This window comes from Mustela nivalis (genome assembly GCF_964662115.1).
Source record: "Mustela nivalis genome assembly, chromosome: 15".
Lineage (NCBI taxonomy): Eukaryota > Metazoa > Chordata > Mammalia > Carnivora > Mustelidae > Mustela > Mustela nivalis.
The window spans coordinates 87,450,399-87,467,641 of record NC_139034.1 but is presented as its reverse complement, the minus strand read 5'-3'; the positions used below and the strand labels follow the sequence as shown (position 1 = coordinate 87,467,641).

At 53.6% G+C, this 17,243-nt stretch overlaps 1 protein-coding gene across 8 annotated transcripts in view; it reads right to left on the bottom strand.

Annotated features, from left to right (window-relative positions):
- ARHGEF7 (Rho guanine nucleotide exchange factor 7) overlaps nucleotides 1–17,243 on the bottom strand; it is a 124,252-nt gene that overhangs the window by 31,734 nt on the left and 75,275 nt on the right. For all 8 annotated transcript variants that reach the window (XM_082701080.1, XM_082701082.1, XM_082701081.1 and 5 more), the window contains 4 exons: nucleotides 16,730–16,818; nucleotides 5,991–6,085; nucleotides 5,690–5,785; nucleotides 3,143–3,265 (listed from right to left, as the gene is read on the bottom strand). In XM_082701080.1, the coding sequence (XP_082557206.1) occupies nucleotides 3,143–3,265; nucleotides 5,690–5,785; nucleotides 5,991–6,085; nucleotides 16,730–16,818 (403 nt within the window). The remainder of the gene's footprint in view (nucleotides 1–3,142; nucleotides 3,266–5,689; nucleotides 5,786–5,990; nucleotides 6,086–16,729; nucleotides 16,819–17,243) is intronic.

The window sequence follows — 17,243 nt, the reverse complement described above, 5'->3', positions numbered from 1 at the left end:
GGCAGCCGGTGTGGCCCCGTGACCGTACTGTCCTCCTGTGTGGCTCACACACGCGGTGCCTGCCCCTCACCCCTCCACCCTCAAGTGCCCGCCTCTGCCAACTACCGCATCCATCCCTAAAGCAGCAGAGCGGAAGGACGGACTGACGACGAAGAAACGGGTTTGTTAGCAGCATTTCTCGCAGTGTCTGAACCAGTCAAGCACAGCCCCATAAAAGCGGAGCTCTGCGGGACTGACAGTACCTTCCACACCTCCTTCAGATACAATCCACGAGGAGGCTTTCCTAGCCCAAGAAAATCACAGGAAGTCCATTCAGAACGGTTTTTGTTTGTTTGTTTGTTTTTTAATGCTTCTGCACATGAAATTTCCTGTCATTATGGCAGAGAAAAAGTAACAGAACTACACAAGTTCTACTTCTCACCTCCTCCAGAAATACCCTTGAACTGAGAATTTAAAATGACATTTCTGCAAACAGAAGACTTAACTTCTTTTAACATCCATGATCCCAGAACGCCAGAACATGTACACAGTTAAGTTTTTATAGATCATTTTTCATTTTAGTTTTTTAAATTTAGCGCAAGACAAAACAGCTGGTTACGGCTAATTTGACAGAACAATGGCTCTTTCAGCTTCCTTCCTCCTGATGCTAGCAACCTTATGCGGCAGACCCCCGCAGCAGTTACTGAACGGACACTGGAGGCTCCAACAACAGGTCCTAGAGAACACCCCGTGTGTGCCAAGCAGAAAGCAGCAGTTACAGTGCTAGGGAAAAACCCTCATTTCACAGACTAAGTTATGAAACACATCACTTATTCAAAATAGGCAGCCACAAACCTAGGTCTCCTGTCATGAAAATGCAAAAGGAACCTCTCAGCTCTGATTCTACACAACCCACAGCCCTGTCTATGTGGTCCCAAGATTCACACCCAGAATTTCAACCGCATGAGCAATCACACAATTGCAAATAAAGCCTTTACAACTTCTAATCAGTACACCTGAATCCATCCTTAAAAAGCATATTCAAGCATAAAAATAGGTTAATCGATCCGTAAGTGCGGCAGCTTTAAAAATCCCAACAAATGCGGGGAAGCAGGGAAGAGATGACAGGTGAAGAGGCCAGAATAAAACGTCGTAAAACAGAGAAAAGGTCCCAGCCAAACACAACCCTTTCTCAATTCACCAACTCATGCCTGAGAAGCAAGGTCTGCCCAGAGGCCGGGCAGGGCCTCCCGCCGCCCAGAGACCTCAGGAGGCCCCAAAGGCAGCGCATGCTGTCAGCCCGAGCAGCAGCCACTTTCCAGTTCCCCCAGCCAGAGCGGGACCGAGACCCTCCCGTCCCACAGACACGCCAGGGGGAGGCGGCACAGGTTCCCCACTCACAACTGTCCGTGTGCCTTCCCTGTTATTTTGGGGAAATGCTGCACCGAGGTTCCAGCTCGGACACAGTCATTGCCGTAATAGCAGAGAAGAAGGGATAAACATCACGTACTCCCAAGCGTTTCCCTTCGGAGTCTGAACACCTTCGTAAACAATCTAAATCCCTTTAAATGCCACCGTCAGGACAGATGTCACTTCCACGGGGAAAAAATACCTCGCTAGAACCAGGCCCCAAAAGAGCCCACCCCACCCTCTCTAGACTTCCAGCCAGACCCTAGAGGATCAAACCCCACCCCCTAAAAAGGAAGAACAAAAGTGTTCAAGGACAGTCATCCTATTGCTTCCTGCTTGTCTCCCCTGTTGCCATGCCAGTAATGCCTGCGAATTCTCAGAAACGCAAATGTAATCCTTGCATTCGGCTTCTGTGGAAATTCTAATGCCCCAGAGGCCATGGCAGAGCACAAAAGGAAGGCATGTGGGAACATGGCCGCCCTCCCACAGGCAGGGAAGGCAGACTTTACGGGAGCGGGGGCGGGGTTCTTTGGGTTCCATTTCTTTGGACACCATATACCCTGACCTCCCTTTCCTTCTGTCACCCGCCACAGGCCGCTGCCTCATTTCAGGACTGGAGGAGCTTTCCTTCCGCGTCAGCACGCGGAGCCACAGTAGGAGCACAGGCTCTTCGGGGGGCCGGGCGCAGAGAGGACCGCAAGGAGCAGGGACGCCGCAGCACCTGCCCACTCAGTTTCGCTCTCCCGCACCTTTTGCTTGATGCTTTACAGTAACCCCACCAGCGGCACTTCCAGAGAAGGGAAAACAGCCTGAGAAGCAAGAGGACTTGCCCAAGGCTCACCAGCGGAGGGCACAGCTGGGGCTCCAACTAGGTCAAGGTGAGCCGAGGCCCTGGCTCCACAGCCCCCGCCCACCGCGCTCGCAGGGATGCTACCCCTGAGGCCCGGCTCCATTTACAAACAGCCCCAGCATGCTTGTCGGCAAGCGTTTTTAAGTTGAAATATTTAAATATCTAACTCTAACTTATCCATAATGCTACTGAAACAACTTTTCATTTACAGTTTAAAAAATTTTTAAATAGCTCTTTTCAAGAGTAACCATGAAAATCTCTCTAGCACACCAGGAAAACTCGGTGCCTCTCTCCGAAGCGGAAGCCGGGCGCCCGCACTCCCCCCAGCAGCCCCGGGCCCCCCACCAGCCGCTCTGCCGCCTCCTGCTCCGCCTCCTTCAGCCTCGCGGGGTCTCACCGAGCCAACGAGCAGAAGCGTGCTGTTTCACTTCTTTTAGTTCTGTTTCAGGTTGAAAAGCTAATTATCTACGACTTAACTTTTACCTGTAACACCCAGCCCTGGTTTTAACAGGACCTTATTCTCTTAGGGCAAATCTAATTCCAAACCCCGTGCTTGCCGCAGTTCTCGGAGCTGAAAGACAGGATGCGGCAGCCTGGTGTTAGCTCACAGCTACATTCCAGAATCCTAACGGCTCCTCCAACCCACTGTCCCAAGGGCTCCAAGCTAAAGGAAGACTTCAAAAAACACCCTTTTTCTGCTCCAAAAATGCTACTCAGCACCTCAGAGACCACCTACCAGCACTTCCCAGGCCCTCAGCTCAAGAGGAAACTAAAAACAGTGTGACTGTTGAACAAACAAGTGGGTATCGGCACAGTGTCATGTAACACATGGCCAAAATGAGCGGACACGGGGAGCACCCCGAGGGCCTTTGCCCTCAGGGGAGGGGGTCTGAGGGCACGTACCTGTGCTCCGTGAGGACGTTCACTGCAGATGGGTGGTTGGCACAATATGCAAGGTACAAGGTTTTCATTTGCGGCATCAGATTTAAAAAGCACCCTCCGACCCGCTGCTGAGCTTCCGGTAGCCTGCGGACGTGCGACACAAGGGAGACATCCTAAATTTCATGGACAGAAGGGAAACTGCCAAGTAATGAATACCGAAAACCAGAGTGAGGAAGACCTCCTTGTGTGCCGCCTCTATGAAAACAAAATACACAAAATCCCAGGACGTGGGCACACCCCAGCCACCAAGCAGACAGAAGCCCATCCCAGAAAGCTCCTCTGCTACCGAGAGACAAACTGACCCCTCTCTTTCCACCTGCACCCAGCTGCCGTGGCCACCTATGCACAGCTACAGACCCCCCAAATCAAGGCTTTGGGCAGGGGAGGACGGGAGGTTACGAACCCTTCAGTTTTGTATAAAAGGGGAATCAGAGCATCCCTTGGCCGGCGAGGTTTGCTACTGAGGTAGCCCGGGGACAGGCACACACACACACACACACCACAGAAACACCACAGAAACACCACAGAAACACCACAGCCCTTCTTCCCTTTAGGGGAAAGCTGGAGACCGAGCCCACCCAGAGACGCCCTCCCCCCCTCTCAAATCTAGGCTATGGCAGCTGCTGAGCCTCAAACAGGCAAAAACTCACAAGAGCAAAACAGAAAGGGAGAGGACTGGCAGCGACCGTGGAAGCAGAACAGCACGACGCGGCACGGTGCCGACTGGGAGACCGGGCCCGCAGCTGGCTTCCGACACGGCGGAGGCCCCCCTTCAGGCCACAGCCACCTTACTCCTATCAAACGGACCCCCTGCAGGTACACAAACTCTGGACAGAAGATAAAACCAACGGTCTGAAGGCAGCCGAGGGCCAGCGGGGAAGACTCCGGAGACGCCTGGCACCTGGAGGAAAGGACGCAACTCTCTGCTCTGGGCCACGGGGGGCCAAGGCTATGCCACGGAGGGCAGCTAAGCTCCAAGAGCAAATGACACAGTTTGGTTCAACCCAAGCTGCTGGGACGTGGAGGGGGGGAGAATTCTAGGACTATGCACCTGAGTTCTGCACCAATCTCTGCAAACTTTCAGAATATTCATGATCAAAGCCTGTTTGATGAGGAAAGCCAATCTCAAACGCTCTGTTCCACCATGGAAAATCCAACGGCAAACACCAATGCACCAGGCCCTTGAGGAACGTGACCGAAACACTACCTTGGTCACACAGAAGTCCAGGAGGATGCAAGGCCTGAAGGCTGACAAGACATTGGACTCTCGGCCACTATGTGACCTCCCTGAATTTTAGGGTTCAGATCCACACACCTGCAGTACAGAGGAAGGCCCAAAGGAGGTGCTGCAAACACTCTACACAAATGTTAAGGTATTTAGTCCACCTTGTCCACAGCCACTGGGAAAAGCAAGGGCAAACACACAGAGGCTGGCCTCTCACAAAGGCCCCACACTGCTGGCAAATGACCTCCGTACATCAAAAGGAAGGCAAACCTATTCTCAAACTACTCTTTTCATGCCAGTAATTAATGCCACTTTATACAAACCAAAAATGCTACCAAAGGAAACGTGATGGGAGTTTCTGCTTGAAAGCCAGCACTTCCCATGTCTTTCAGCTTTCCTGCCACACCTTCCAGGATCAAGGGCCTGGAGGAAACCTGGAACCTACTTGGAGCATGGCCAACAGTCAGCCTGGGACACGGAGGCAGAACACCCCTCACCACTTAAGATGGAGAAAGACAAAACACTAGGAAGGAGAAACCAGACACAAGCCAGATTCTGGGAGAAAAAGTTTCCTGATCCTGCGGACACAGAAATAGAATTTAAAAGTAAGAAGGGCCCTTTCCTCTCTCAAGTCACAGGAAATCAACACCAAGTAAGAAGGACCCTTTCCTCTCTCAAGTCACAGGAAATCAACACCAAGTATCCCCTGGAGACCTAGAGCCTAGAAAGTGTGTTCATGTGCATTTAACTGCAAGCTGTCCGACACCCAGCGGGCACTTAGTCCATACCCGTCCACGTGTCTGATGTTGACCAAGAACAAAACAGTCACACGGGAAAAAAGTCAATCTGACAGCCAGTCACTCAGAACATGCCTCCTCCCTTCCCACAAAAAATATCATGGAAAAGGCAAAACCGAGCACGGTGATCGCCACAGCACGTTACAGAGGGAGTGCTTCCGCCCCCTCCGCCTCCCGAGGGCCAGGAACGTGAGCAGGAGCAGCCCACCTGCACAGCTCCTCCTCCCGACGTCCCCGGCCCACCCAACACCTCAAAACTTCCTGCTGCTGGCCCGTCTCTCTCCTTTCTCTACAGTCAGCAGAGAGCCCTCCTATAAACTCTAGACAGTCAAAAACAATTCATACTATAAAACTTGATATATCAAAAAGAGTCAAAGTAACAGTTTCCATCATTAGAAATGCAATTTCTAAAATTACATGAAACCTGAATCTTTAAATACCAGTTGTAATAACCTGAATTTTGTAAATGTTTAGCATCTTACTTACTTGGTGCATTCTTCTAAAGACTGAACAAGCATTTGCTGGAAAGAACATATTTCTTCCAGATTTCCCATTAAATGCGAAGTGTTTGCTGAACTTAACCTAAAACCAAGAAAATAACAGTAAAAGTACGTACCCTTTCACTCTCCTCTCCCTTCCCAATGCCCAGGTGAGGCCCCACCGACTAAACATCCCTGCATCTCAAACAAGCCGGTTCACCCGCTTACACCAGCATTCCGTCCTCTGTTCTCCGAGGTGAGCCTCGGTGTCGACTATGTTGGTTAGTGCAACAGACCGTCCAACTTACTTCTCACTGGTCTGCAGAGGCCGTAGATAGGCTGAAAGCACAGTCTGAAGCTCTTTAGAATATTCATTTTCTGTTTCCAAAATGTTCTGTAGCACCTACGACAAACAAACAAAACCATTACCGGCCGGTAAGATTCAGTGCGTCCCTGTCCAGACTCACACGTTGCTTTGACGGAATACCGATGTGCTTATTCCTGCCCCTCGCCGTGACCATTAATGATGAAAACCCACGGCACAGAGTCTTCCCGCAGCTGCACGACTGACGTCCTCTAACTGCCAGGCACGTAGGACGAGGCCACGCAGAACGAGCCTGCGCTAAATCCCATCGTCAGAGGTGCTCAACTCACAGAAGCACACACACACGGACCGGTCTCCAACACGGGGCCCTGCAGAAGCAGCCGGCCGTTCACAAGAGTGTCACACCAGTCCCGCTCACAGTCAAGTCCAAGAACCGGCAGAACTAACCTGCTGAGGGCAGAAGGCAGAAGTGGGGAAGGAGTGACAACGGGAAAGGGCCGACATTTCTAGGTGACAGACACGTTCCACACCGTAACTTGAGCAGTCACTGCAAATACATACACTTGCCAAAATTCACTGAACTAGACCTTTAAAATCCATGCATTTTGACATATGCAAAGTGTATTTCAACGGACAAAATCAAGTTTGCTCTTTAGACTGAGCCTAGCAAATGTAAATCAATTTCATCAGAGAATGATGGTCTCAAATCATGCCCCACAGGTTTACTGAAAACTAAAAGTCCACCAGTATAAAGCACTTAAGTAGCCACTACTATAAAGAAAGAATGATAAACCAACCTTAAGATGTTTCCTGATACCTATGTTAGATAAATAAGTGCAAAACATGGGGCGCCCGGGGGCCTCAGTTGGTGAAGCCTCAGCCTTAGGCTCACTTCATGATCTCAAGGCCCTGGGATCCAGTCCCCCATCGGGCTCTCTGCTCGGCAGGGAATCTGCTTCTCCCTCTCTGCCCTGATCTCTGTCTCTCTCAAATGGGTAAATAAAATCTTCTTTTTTTCAAGTGCAAAACCGCTGAGGTAAAAAAAAAACCCTTTCCATCCACAATGGCCAAGAGCAGAGGCCCCACCAGAGTAGGGAGGGGCGGCACCAAGGCCTGCGGTGAGCTGAGCGGGAGCGGGCGGGCCCAGATGCGAAGGCCTGCGGCAGCTCTCTTCCTCCTCCTGTCCTCTGGAAGGATCCTTCAAATCAAACCACTAGTGAGAAGCAGAGCCCGTGGTAGCGTCTGCACGTGAGCCGGACACAGCCCATGCCTGATGCCCCCTCTCTGCCCGCCAGGCTGAGTACAGGAACCCGAGCTCCCAGGGGACCGGACGGACGGACAGACGTCCGGAAGGAACGCCAACCCCTTCCTGGACCCCCTCTTCCATCCTGCTCTGTCAGAGGCCCAGCGCCTTCTTCTATAGGAAAATCATATCCCGCGTGTTTTCTGAGCCTCCACAAAATGCACTACAAAGTGCTACTTCTCTTCCAGAACCAACATCCTCAATCACGCACAGAATAAACACAAATGCAGTCTTCTTCCCCGACCTGATAATTAAAGTACATATGCTAAACATTAAAATAAAGTAATCGCTCATCTAAGTCCAGATTTCCACATTCAACATGGGCATTCAACATGGGCTCTTCATCCGCTCAGTTCTGTGTGTCCTCTGGGGAGAGCACGGTCCTTCCTAAGTGCAAACCTGATTAAATAACTTACATGCTAGCTAAGATGAAGAGAATCAGTTGCTTTCACTGTGACACTGGGCTCTGGTTTCTCCCCTGAATGGGTCTATTCATGCGAGAGTGGGGGAGTGAGCTGGAGGGCGGAGGGTTGCTCAGAGAGCGCATTCCTCTGTGGGAAAATCTGGGTGCTGGTCCCAGGATCACAATGTCTCCCTTCGAAGAAATGGTCACCGGACAAAAATGTCAAAGGAATGGTGGACAGAGAACATAATGTGACACCAGCCAGTGCGTCAGAAAATTATTTAAGCAGACATTATCCTTTAAAAGTAACATGAAGCCAAGGAGACTGGTCCTTGAACCGAAAAAAAATTAAATCTGCCACTAATGCAGAAGATGTAAAGTCTTCAACGTTCCAACAGAAACCAAACTGTGACTTCGCGCACTGGCTACAAATACTACGAACCGTTAGCAGCGCTGCTTCCAGAGTGCCTGAAGCCACGCGCTGCGCCTTCTGTAAAACGAGAGGAAGGAAGCACAAAACGACCTCACTAGGATGAGTGTGAGTCCGATAAGAAGGCCCTTCCTCCATCAAAGCAGTAAAGCACAGCGTGCAGACATAAGAGCCTTCCTAAGAACGCACCAGAAACAGTGCCAAAAAGCCTCCACCAGAACGCGGCGTGGAGGCACCGCAGCTGGTTCACAGACGCGCCCCAAGTAAGTCCGGGAGACACGGCCTGCAGCCCTCCCACCCCAACACCCGGGGTTACACGCGGCTGTCCAGGCCGCCCTCGCCCCGCCCACGCCGCCGCCCCTCCCCCCAGCGCATGGGCACCTGTCTCCCCCTCCTGGACTTCTGCACGCTCTGGCTGCTGCAGGACCCCATGTGACTCCGCAGCCAGGCTCCAGAGCTCCAGCACCCGCAGGCCGGCCGCGGATAGAGCAGCCGGGCTCCGCAGTCTGACGGACGGCACAGTGGGCCCCCACCAGTCTAGCTCGCCCTCAGGCATGAGGCGTGGAGAGCCTGGGCCAGTCAGACAATGGGGCCACACAGGAGGAGGACATAGGGCCAGCCACACAGACACTCCCTGAACTGTCAGCCGCTGCGGCAGGGCGAAACAAAGGAGCAGTGACTCCATTACCTCGCAGGCACAGAACCTCACTCTGTCACCACCATTCAGGGAGCCCCTGGTGTCACCGATCTTACAAATGGGCTGCAACTCGCAAGGCAAATTCTGGTGGGTTTCAGGTTTCAGGTCACTGGTCCTTTAAAAAGAAGTAACTAACCTACCTAACAAGCATAACGTTTTCTTAGAGATTTGATCAACATGAAAGATCATAAACTAAAACCAATTTATAGCAACCTAACCCTGGTTTCTTCTTAGGCATGTCCCTGAGATGGTAACAAATCAGACGGCGGGGACCCCCCACCTCATCGGGCCCTGCCACGCAAGGAAAAAACCACCGCTGCCCATTTCCTCCCAACCCAGGCTATTAAACTGTCCTCACATTTTCAAAAACCAGATTGTAAGACAGGACGTGAGCCCCTGGGGAAAGGAGAGGAAGGAGCCACCAGGCTGGGCTTGGCTCCACACCCTCCGCCCTAAGGCCAGCACCCCCCTCCCCGCCCCCCCCCCCCACTGCAAATGCCGGACTGAGCGGGCTTGCTCCTGTCTGCGGACCCTCAGCAACCAACTCTCAAAACACAGGGGAGGGGCCGGGTAAAAGTTGAACGTTATCGTGCCTCTTGAAAGACGTCACGTTACTCTATTTCCAAACGTGGGGATTCATAAGGTCTTAGGAAAGATTTCCTCCAAGTGCGAAAGGCGTACAGTGCAGCAGCTCCACCCAAAGCTCTGGGTCACCCACGACGCAGGTCACTGGAGGAGCCAGCCTCAGCACGCAGGGCTGGGCCCTCCTGCTGGCTCTGCCACACCCTGCCTAGGGCTGCACAGGTCTGTGTGTCTGTGTGTCTGTCTGGAAAAGGCTGTGGCGTGGGCGGGGGGGGGGGGGGTAGTTTACAGGGTTGTGACATTCCAGAGTGTTAGCTCCCTGACCTGACGTAGAAGAGATCTTACAAACCACCCACTGCAGCCTTCGCACCCAAACCCGGACCCCCCACCCCCCCAACCGTGGCCGCTCGCCCTAATACTCCCTCATCATGAGGTTAAGGGCTGAAAAGCCACAGAGGTACACGCTGATCTTAGGAAGCGACGGGAAAAGGAGAAGCAGAACGAGGGCTCGGGGTCAGTGCCGGCCAGTGGGAGCATAAGATGCTGGGCTGGCGGCCTCCGTCTCCGTCTCCCCTGGGCCCAGGATGCAGAGACCCCAGACAACGCAGGGAGCCAGGAGGAAAGAGAGAGGCGGCTTCTCTGGAATACAGTGAAGGTCCAGGAAGTTGCTAGAGCGTCTTAAGAAACACGCGCCCCGAGACTGCCCGTTTATTAGAACCAGTCACCGCTACCTGTCGTGACTGCAACGCTTCAGAGGCAAAAGCTACCCTGCGCCTTTCCACCGGCCCCGGCAGGCAAGTCGTTCCCTACCTGCTGCTCCTGTACGTGAAGAAACCGGCACGAAGCCCGTGACGTTCGAGAGAACCGGAAAAGTGAGCCAGCGCCTCGGACCGCATAAGGCCCTGAGGCCCCGTCTCCCCAGATGGACATACTTAAGACACCTGCCTCTCTAACGATGACTGAGGAAACACCTCAGGCCCTAGAGGACCCATCTCCGGAGCACTCCCTCTCTGGGGGCTCCTCTCGGCTCTGCTGGAAAGGGGGCTCCACGTCCTACACGTGCAGCTCACGTGCTCCCCCCGCTAAAAGCCACCTCGCTCAGGCAAGTGGCAAAGACACTTCCTGTCACCCGGACTGCAGCCCTCCCAGGGACACCTGTTTGCAAACCCAACAGCACAGGGACCTCCATGATGCCAAAGGCCCAAGTGCTTTTCTCCATGCGCTCCCTAACAGCCCTGAAAACCTCCTCAAGGCTGAGTGCCTCACCAGGCTCCCTAAAGCCAACACAAGGCCAAGGCCAGCATTACCAAGTTCCTGTGTCAATGAAGTGCCCGTGCAGGCAGCGAGGGGGCCTACTCCAGGCCCGCCCACGGTCCCGAAGGGCACAGACACGACTCGTGGGCTGGCGCCCCCGAGCTCCGCCAGCCCAAGCAAGGGTTCTCCCGACCGTGCGCTGATCTAGGACGCAGACAACTGCCCTTTCCCCGCGGGAACACAGACAACAGTGAGGAAAACGGCCAACTCCGTGTCTGCATTATCTGGGACTTCTTCCACAGCGGCTCTCAAGTCTGATGCCCGCTTCTGACTCCAACAGTCTGGCCTCTGGCGCTAAAGTCACCCTCCAAAGCCACTGCGGCTTGCATGGGCAAGTGGCAAAGTCTGCCACTCCCAAGAAGCCAGGCTCCCGCACATGCTTCTACCTCCTGTGTCAACAGTTCTCCATCGCTAAATCCTAGGACCCACAGAATTTCATATTCTGCTTACTGCACACAAACACGTATTTTATGTTTTTAAAGTTTCACGTGCATTTTTAGTAATTACGGACATACGTGCCACTGTCTCTTGGTCGTGCTGCAGCTGCGGCACACTCAGCTCACTCCAGCGGGCCGAGACCACAATCGCACGGGAACACGTCTGCGCGGGCACCCGTGGCTCCGTCAGTCAGATGTCTGCTTCCCGATTTCAGCTCAGGTCGTGACCTCCGGGTCATGGGATCCAGGCCCACACAGGGCTCCGCACTCAGGGTGGGCTGGGGGCGAATCTGCTTAGAACCCTCTCTCACCGCCCCCCAGCCCCTCCCCCTCCCCTGCTCTCATTCTCTAAAATAAATAAATCCTTAAAAAACAAACTAAACTTGGGGCGCCTGGGTGGCTCAGTGGGTTAAAGCCTCTGCCTTCGGCTCAGGTCATGATCCCAGGGTCCTGGGATCGAGCCCCGCATCGGGCTCTCTGCTCAGCGGGGAGCCTGCTTCCTCCTCCCTCCCTGTGATCTCTGTCAAATGAATAAAATCTTTAAAAAAAAAAAAAAAACACTAAAGCAAAACCACCTTTGCACAAACATCATTAAACACATTTAAGCTAATTCCTCTAGCATTACTGCATCACAGGTCTTGACGGTTCTCAGAATTCTACACCCAGCGCTTCCGAGCAGCACTGTGGACTGACATGTCCACCGCTGTCAGAGCAGGGATTCTCTTAAACCTTTGCTCATCAGATACGTAAACGGCTGCTACCAAAATTTTTAGAAAAGCTTAACCACACCGTCAGAGTGCTGTCGATAACGTTTGTGTCCTCCCAAAATGTGTATGTTTGGGGCATCCTGAAATCCCCAGTGTGGTGGCCCCTGGAGATGGGGCCTCTGGGCAGTATACATAGGGGACGAAGGAGACCCAGGGACGAAGAGGCCGGCTCTGTCTCTCAGCCACGTGAAGATCTGACCAAAGGCAGCGCTCTGTCAGCCAGGAAGAGGGGAGCCACCCAAATCCCAAGCAGACTGGCACTCTCATCTCAGACCCCCAGCCTCCGTACTGGGAGGAGTCTGCCAGCCTGCGGCGCTGTCACAGCAGCCCAAACGAGTCCACCACCACCAGCACCGTTTCCAGTGTTACCTGCTCTCATTCTCTCGTGCCCGCTCACTAACCCTAATGCACATGCAGTAGTGAGCCCCTCGGTCCTCAAGGAGAACCTTGTGTTGCTGTAACTGCTACAAATGTTCCGGTTAACTCTAATTTGGCTTCCACTGTTCGAAGGCAAAGAATTTACTGAACTTTTATGAAGCCTAATCAATTTCGGTATTTTCTGTTTTCATTCATTGCTTTTAGGTTCTAAAAAGCCTCCTGTCCGCCCAGCGTGCTCGTCGACCACATCCAGACCCGCTGGCAGAGAGCGGAAGGCTGTCCAGCACAACCTCTAACACCCTGGGCCACACAGTAAGCTCTGCAGCTCTGAGGATGAACACTAAGAAGCCAAGCATTAACAGAAAGAACCTTCAGTACCCGTGGGGGAGATACATTGCAGACTTCGTCAAAGTCAGTCAGCAAACAAAAGTAACAACAAATCCCGGGAGTAGGAGAGCTCAGAATCCAGGATTCCTAAAATCTAAAGTGCCCAATTTTTAGTGAAAATGTACAAGATACACAAAGAACCAAGAACGTGACCCATGCACAAAAACTAGGCATTGCAAGGAAACAGGCTGAGGGGCCCCAACGCTGGGCACAGCCCATAAGGGCTTCCTAACAGCTGCTCTCACGTTCACACAGGGACTTCCCAGTCTGCCCATTTCTGGGTGCAAATCATCACTCCATCCTACCAGGTAAAAAAGATGAACAGACTGAAAACATCACCATGTCTCGGATCCACATGGGAGAGAGGACAGGACACAAGGCAAAGCCCCAACCCTAAGACTGGCGAGGCCGACAGGCAAACACTGAGAGTCCTACTCACTAGGGCCCAGGGCCTCAGCAGAAACCAGCCTGGGAGCGACAGCTGGGTTGGAAAACAGGAACCAGAAGTGACGGATGGCTGGAAACTCAGGGCGGACAAGCTGAGCGGTAACAACTCCGAGGCAGGCCCAGCTGTAGCGGCCCCACAGTGCTGGGGAATTTACGTCCAGGGGTTTTGCCACGTTCCCAAAATATCCAAGGAAAATGCCCCTGGGCTTCCAATGGAGACGCGGGAACTGCCCCACCAGGGACTGAAAATCACGATTAATATGCTAAGGACGCTAGTGGATAAAGCTGGCCACGTGCAAGAAAAGCCGGCGAAGAGACGGAAAGTAAGGACCACACACAGATAAACACCAACGGGAAAGAAGGACACGTGTGACCGTCTTGTGAGCAGACAAGACGCGCCGAAGAACCAGGCGCTCCAGATCCTCATGGAAGCCTTAAGACCAAAAAAACACAGGAAAACACAAGAGAACCTGCAAGGACTGTGGGACAGCAGCGGGTGTGACACACACACAACGGGACTACGGGAGGAGAAGGAACAGAAAGACTGAACAGTGGTGACTGAGAATTCCCCGTAATCAGTGTCACACACCAAAGCCACAGATCTCAGGAAACACAGAACACACCACGCAGGATAAATGCCACAAAAGCGACACGCTGTCCGCAAACTGCAGTCAGAGAGGCTCTGGGGGAAAGTGACACGTCTGGTAAAAGACTGTTCTCCGAAACACAAAGAACTCGTACAACTCAGCGAGCGAGCCCAACTGTACGACGGACAGAAAACTGAACAGAAACCCTACAAGAGAAAACACACAAATGGCAAATCAGCACATGAAAAGGTGCTCCCTGTCCTTTGTCACCAACAAGGGGACAGCACGCCCACCTAGTACCTCAACAAAACCCCAACCACGGATGGCACCAGACACAGTGAAGACAGCCCACAGGAGTCCTCCACTGGAGGACAGTGTGATAGCGTCTTCCAGAACAGAGCATGCTCTCACCACACGACCCAACAACAGCCCTCCTTGGTTTTTACCCAAAGGAGCAGAAAACACGTGCACACAAAAACCTGCACGCGCAGGTTTGCAGCATCTTTACTCACAGCTCCCGGCACGTGGAAGCAGGTGCCGTGTCCTCCAGCAGGTGACGGATGCACCGGTCCATCCAGACAGTGGGTTACTGTCCTACACTAGAAGGAGCACCATCAGGCTGCCAAAGATGCTGAGCACGAAGGAAGCCGTGCACATCTGGAGGCAGGAGGCCCCCGGGACCACCATCATCCTCCCGACTTGACTGCAAGCCTCGCCCTGCTCTCAGAGTCAAGTCAAACGAGAACTCGGTCTGTAGCCGACTATAAAAATAACCAAGTTGGGGCACTTGGGGGGGCACAGCCAGTTAAGAGTCCAACTTTTGGTTTCAGCTCAGGTCATGGTCTCGGGGTCATGAGATCGAGTCCCCCGTGTCCAGCTCCACACTCAGCAGGGTCTGCTTCCGGCTCTCACTCTCCCCGTGCCCCTCCCCTCCACGGACTTGCGCGCTCACTATAAATAAGTCTTTTTCAAAAAATGGAAAATTTGAACAAACGAAAATGGAAAATGATGAACTAAAAGGTGTGATAAAGCGAAAAATTCACTAGAGGAGCTCAACAGGAGATCTGAAATGCGGAAGAACGGCCAACAAAAAGGACGGTAGAGATTATTCGATCTGAAGAACAGAGAGAAACGAAGAAACATTAAGAGCGCCTCAGAGAGCTGGTGACACCAGTGCACTGACCGCGTGCGCAGCGGGAGTCCCATGAAGAGGAAACAGGACGAATGTCCCGTGACAGTCTAACGTCCCCCAGAATCACTCTGTACCCCCAGGTTTTGGGCTTATCTCGACCATCACACAGGAGCCGCGGTCACAGAGCCAACCTTTAGAGCACCACGGCGCAGTCGGACTGGTGGTACTCGCCGCAGGAAGCCTTCCCTGGAAAGAAACCAACGTCCCACATACAAACATAAGAGGAAAAGGCAGCACCACAGTCCTCGTCCTGTGAAACCCTGAAGAGCCACAAGATGACTCCTACTGTGGCCTTGTGCACAGAGCCACGCACGAAGCACAACACACGCGGAAAACCAGCGCTCTCCGCAGAGCCCCGCTCCTGGAACAAACATCCAACAAAGAACCAAAGAGGACGGTGGAGAGCAGAGCGTGACCGGGAAAGGTGGGCGGCCCCCACGTCGGGGTACGGGCCGTGCCAGGGAGGACTGGCGCTCCGTTGGCGCAGAGGCAGCATGGCAGCCCGTGCTCGGGGGAGCAGGGGACACTGGGAGAAGAACGGAAGTGTGAGAAGCAGAGGCTGAGACTCAAGGGAAGGGCTGCTCAGTAGAGGAGCCTGGCATCGGCCAAAAAACAGGAAGAAACCAACCTGAGACGGCCAGGGCATCGCACGGAGGCTGCAGACCAAGAAGCATGGAAGGGAAACCAGGCAGAGGCAGCGCAGACACGAGGGTGGGGGCAGGGAGAGGAAGCCACGAACTGCACCCACGCGTGAGAACAGGGGGGCGGGGGGGCCCGCATCTCTACCCACGGCTGCAAGCCGCTGCCCCCGCCAGGCCCGTGCGGAGAAGCTACGAAGCAACGCACATTCCAACAACCAACTGTCCCAAGCTCACGGCACCCCGCGAGGTCCGCGGCCCACGGACAGCGCACTCAGCGCACCCGGGATGTGGACTCACGGCCAAGCCTCCCGCGTCCTCGGCCTCCCCGCCAGCCTCACTGACACCGAGCCCCTCAGGACCGCTCGCAGCAGCACCAGCCCAGAGCTGCTCCCGGCAGAGCCATGCCACGCCGCGCCCTCGGAGGGACAGCCCCGGAAGGGACACTTTCTCGGGAAGACTCGGCGCGGGGAAGAAACCCCAGATGCAGACTTTCCACGGAGTAAGACTGACCCGCAGTTCGCTTGGCCGGCCCGGCACGCGGATCTAGGCCGCAGTCCAAGGGCTGTCAAGTAAGCAGGCGCGCTTCCTACTCGGCGGCCCACGGCACGGCTGAGGGGCCGGGAGGACTCGACTAGACTTCACAAACTGCTAAGCTCCAATTGCGGCTTTAGACTCTGAAACACTCACCCTATGTACGTGGAGACACTCCTGTGACTCTGCGCCGGCTGACGGATGTGCACAGGAACCCCAGGAAAGACTCCGCAAGGGGACGCGCCAGCGCCCACGGTAACGGACCTCCAGCGCTCACACTCCCCTCTAACACAAGTAAAAGGCCACCTGATGCCTGTAATGGCTTTAAACCACACGGTGAGCCTTTCCACAGTCTCCTCTTGGAAGACTGTAAGTGGGAAGACGGAATACTACAGTATTCTACATAAATATTGAGATATTATAAATTCTACATAAATACGGAGACAAAAACAGAAGATTACTAAAGAGAGATGAGCAGAGAACATTAGGTGGTTGTGACTGTGCGGCCAGTCACGGGCCATCTTTACGCCATGCCTCCCGTAGTTCTCCGGTGTGCCACGTCACAGACCGGTGGACACACTCAAAAATAACAAGTTATTCTTAAAACAAGTTTTGCAATTACTCACCACATTGTAATAGCTTTTGTTAATGGCAGTCGTGTCAAATCCTTTGGGAGGGCTCTTCAACGCTCCTGACTTGGGCGATACAGGCTTTTCTGAAATGAAAACGTAGCACAATTTTACTGCCCAGCACTCAAGACCCCCAAACACGCCAGCCCTACACAGCCCAGAGCAACGGGTCCGGGGCCACTGCTGAAACAACCCATGGAAAAGGGAAGCTAAACAGGACCCATGTCTCTCCCCCTTGTGCTCAGCTCCCTGAGGTCAGGAGCCAGCGTCTCCGCCCCACACATCGCTCACCCCATACACCCCCCATCCAGACTTGACATCTGACAGACCGCGCTCACGACTGACAGCAGGTCAAACAATACCAGCAGAGCTACACCCACAACTCAGGAGCGCAGTGAAGACAAAATATTGGGGGCACAGAACCAGAGACGAAGTCGGCGACCCCCCGTCTGGACTGTCCCTCCAGAATCCAGAGGGCTCCGAACGCGAGTGTCCCTGAACAAGTAGGATC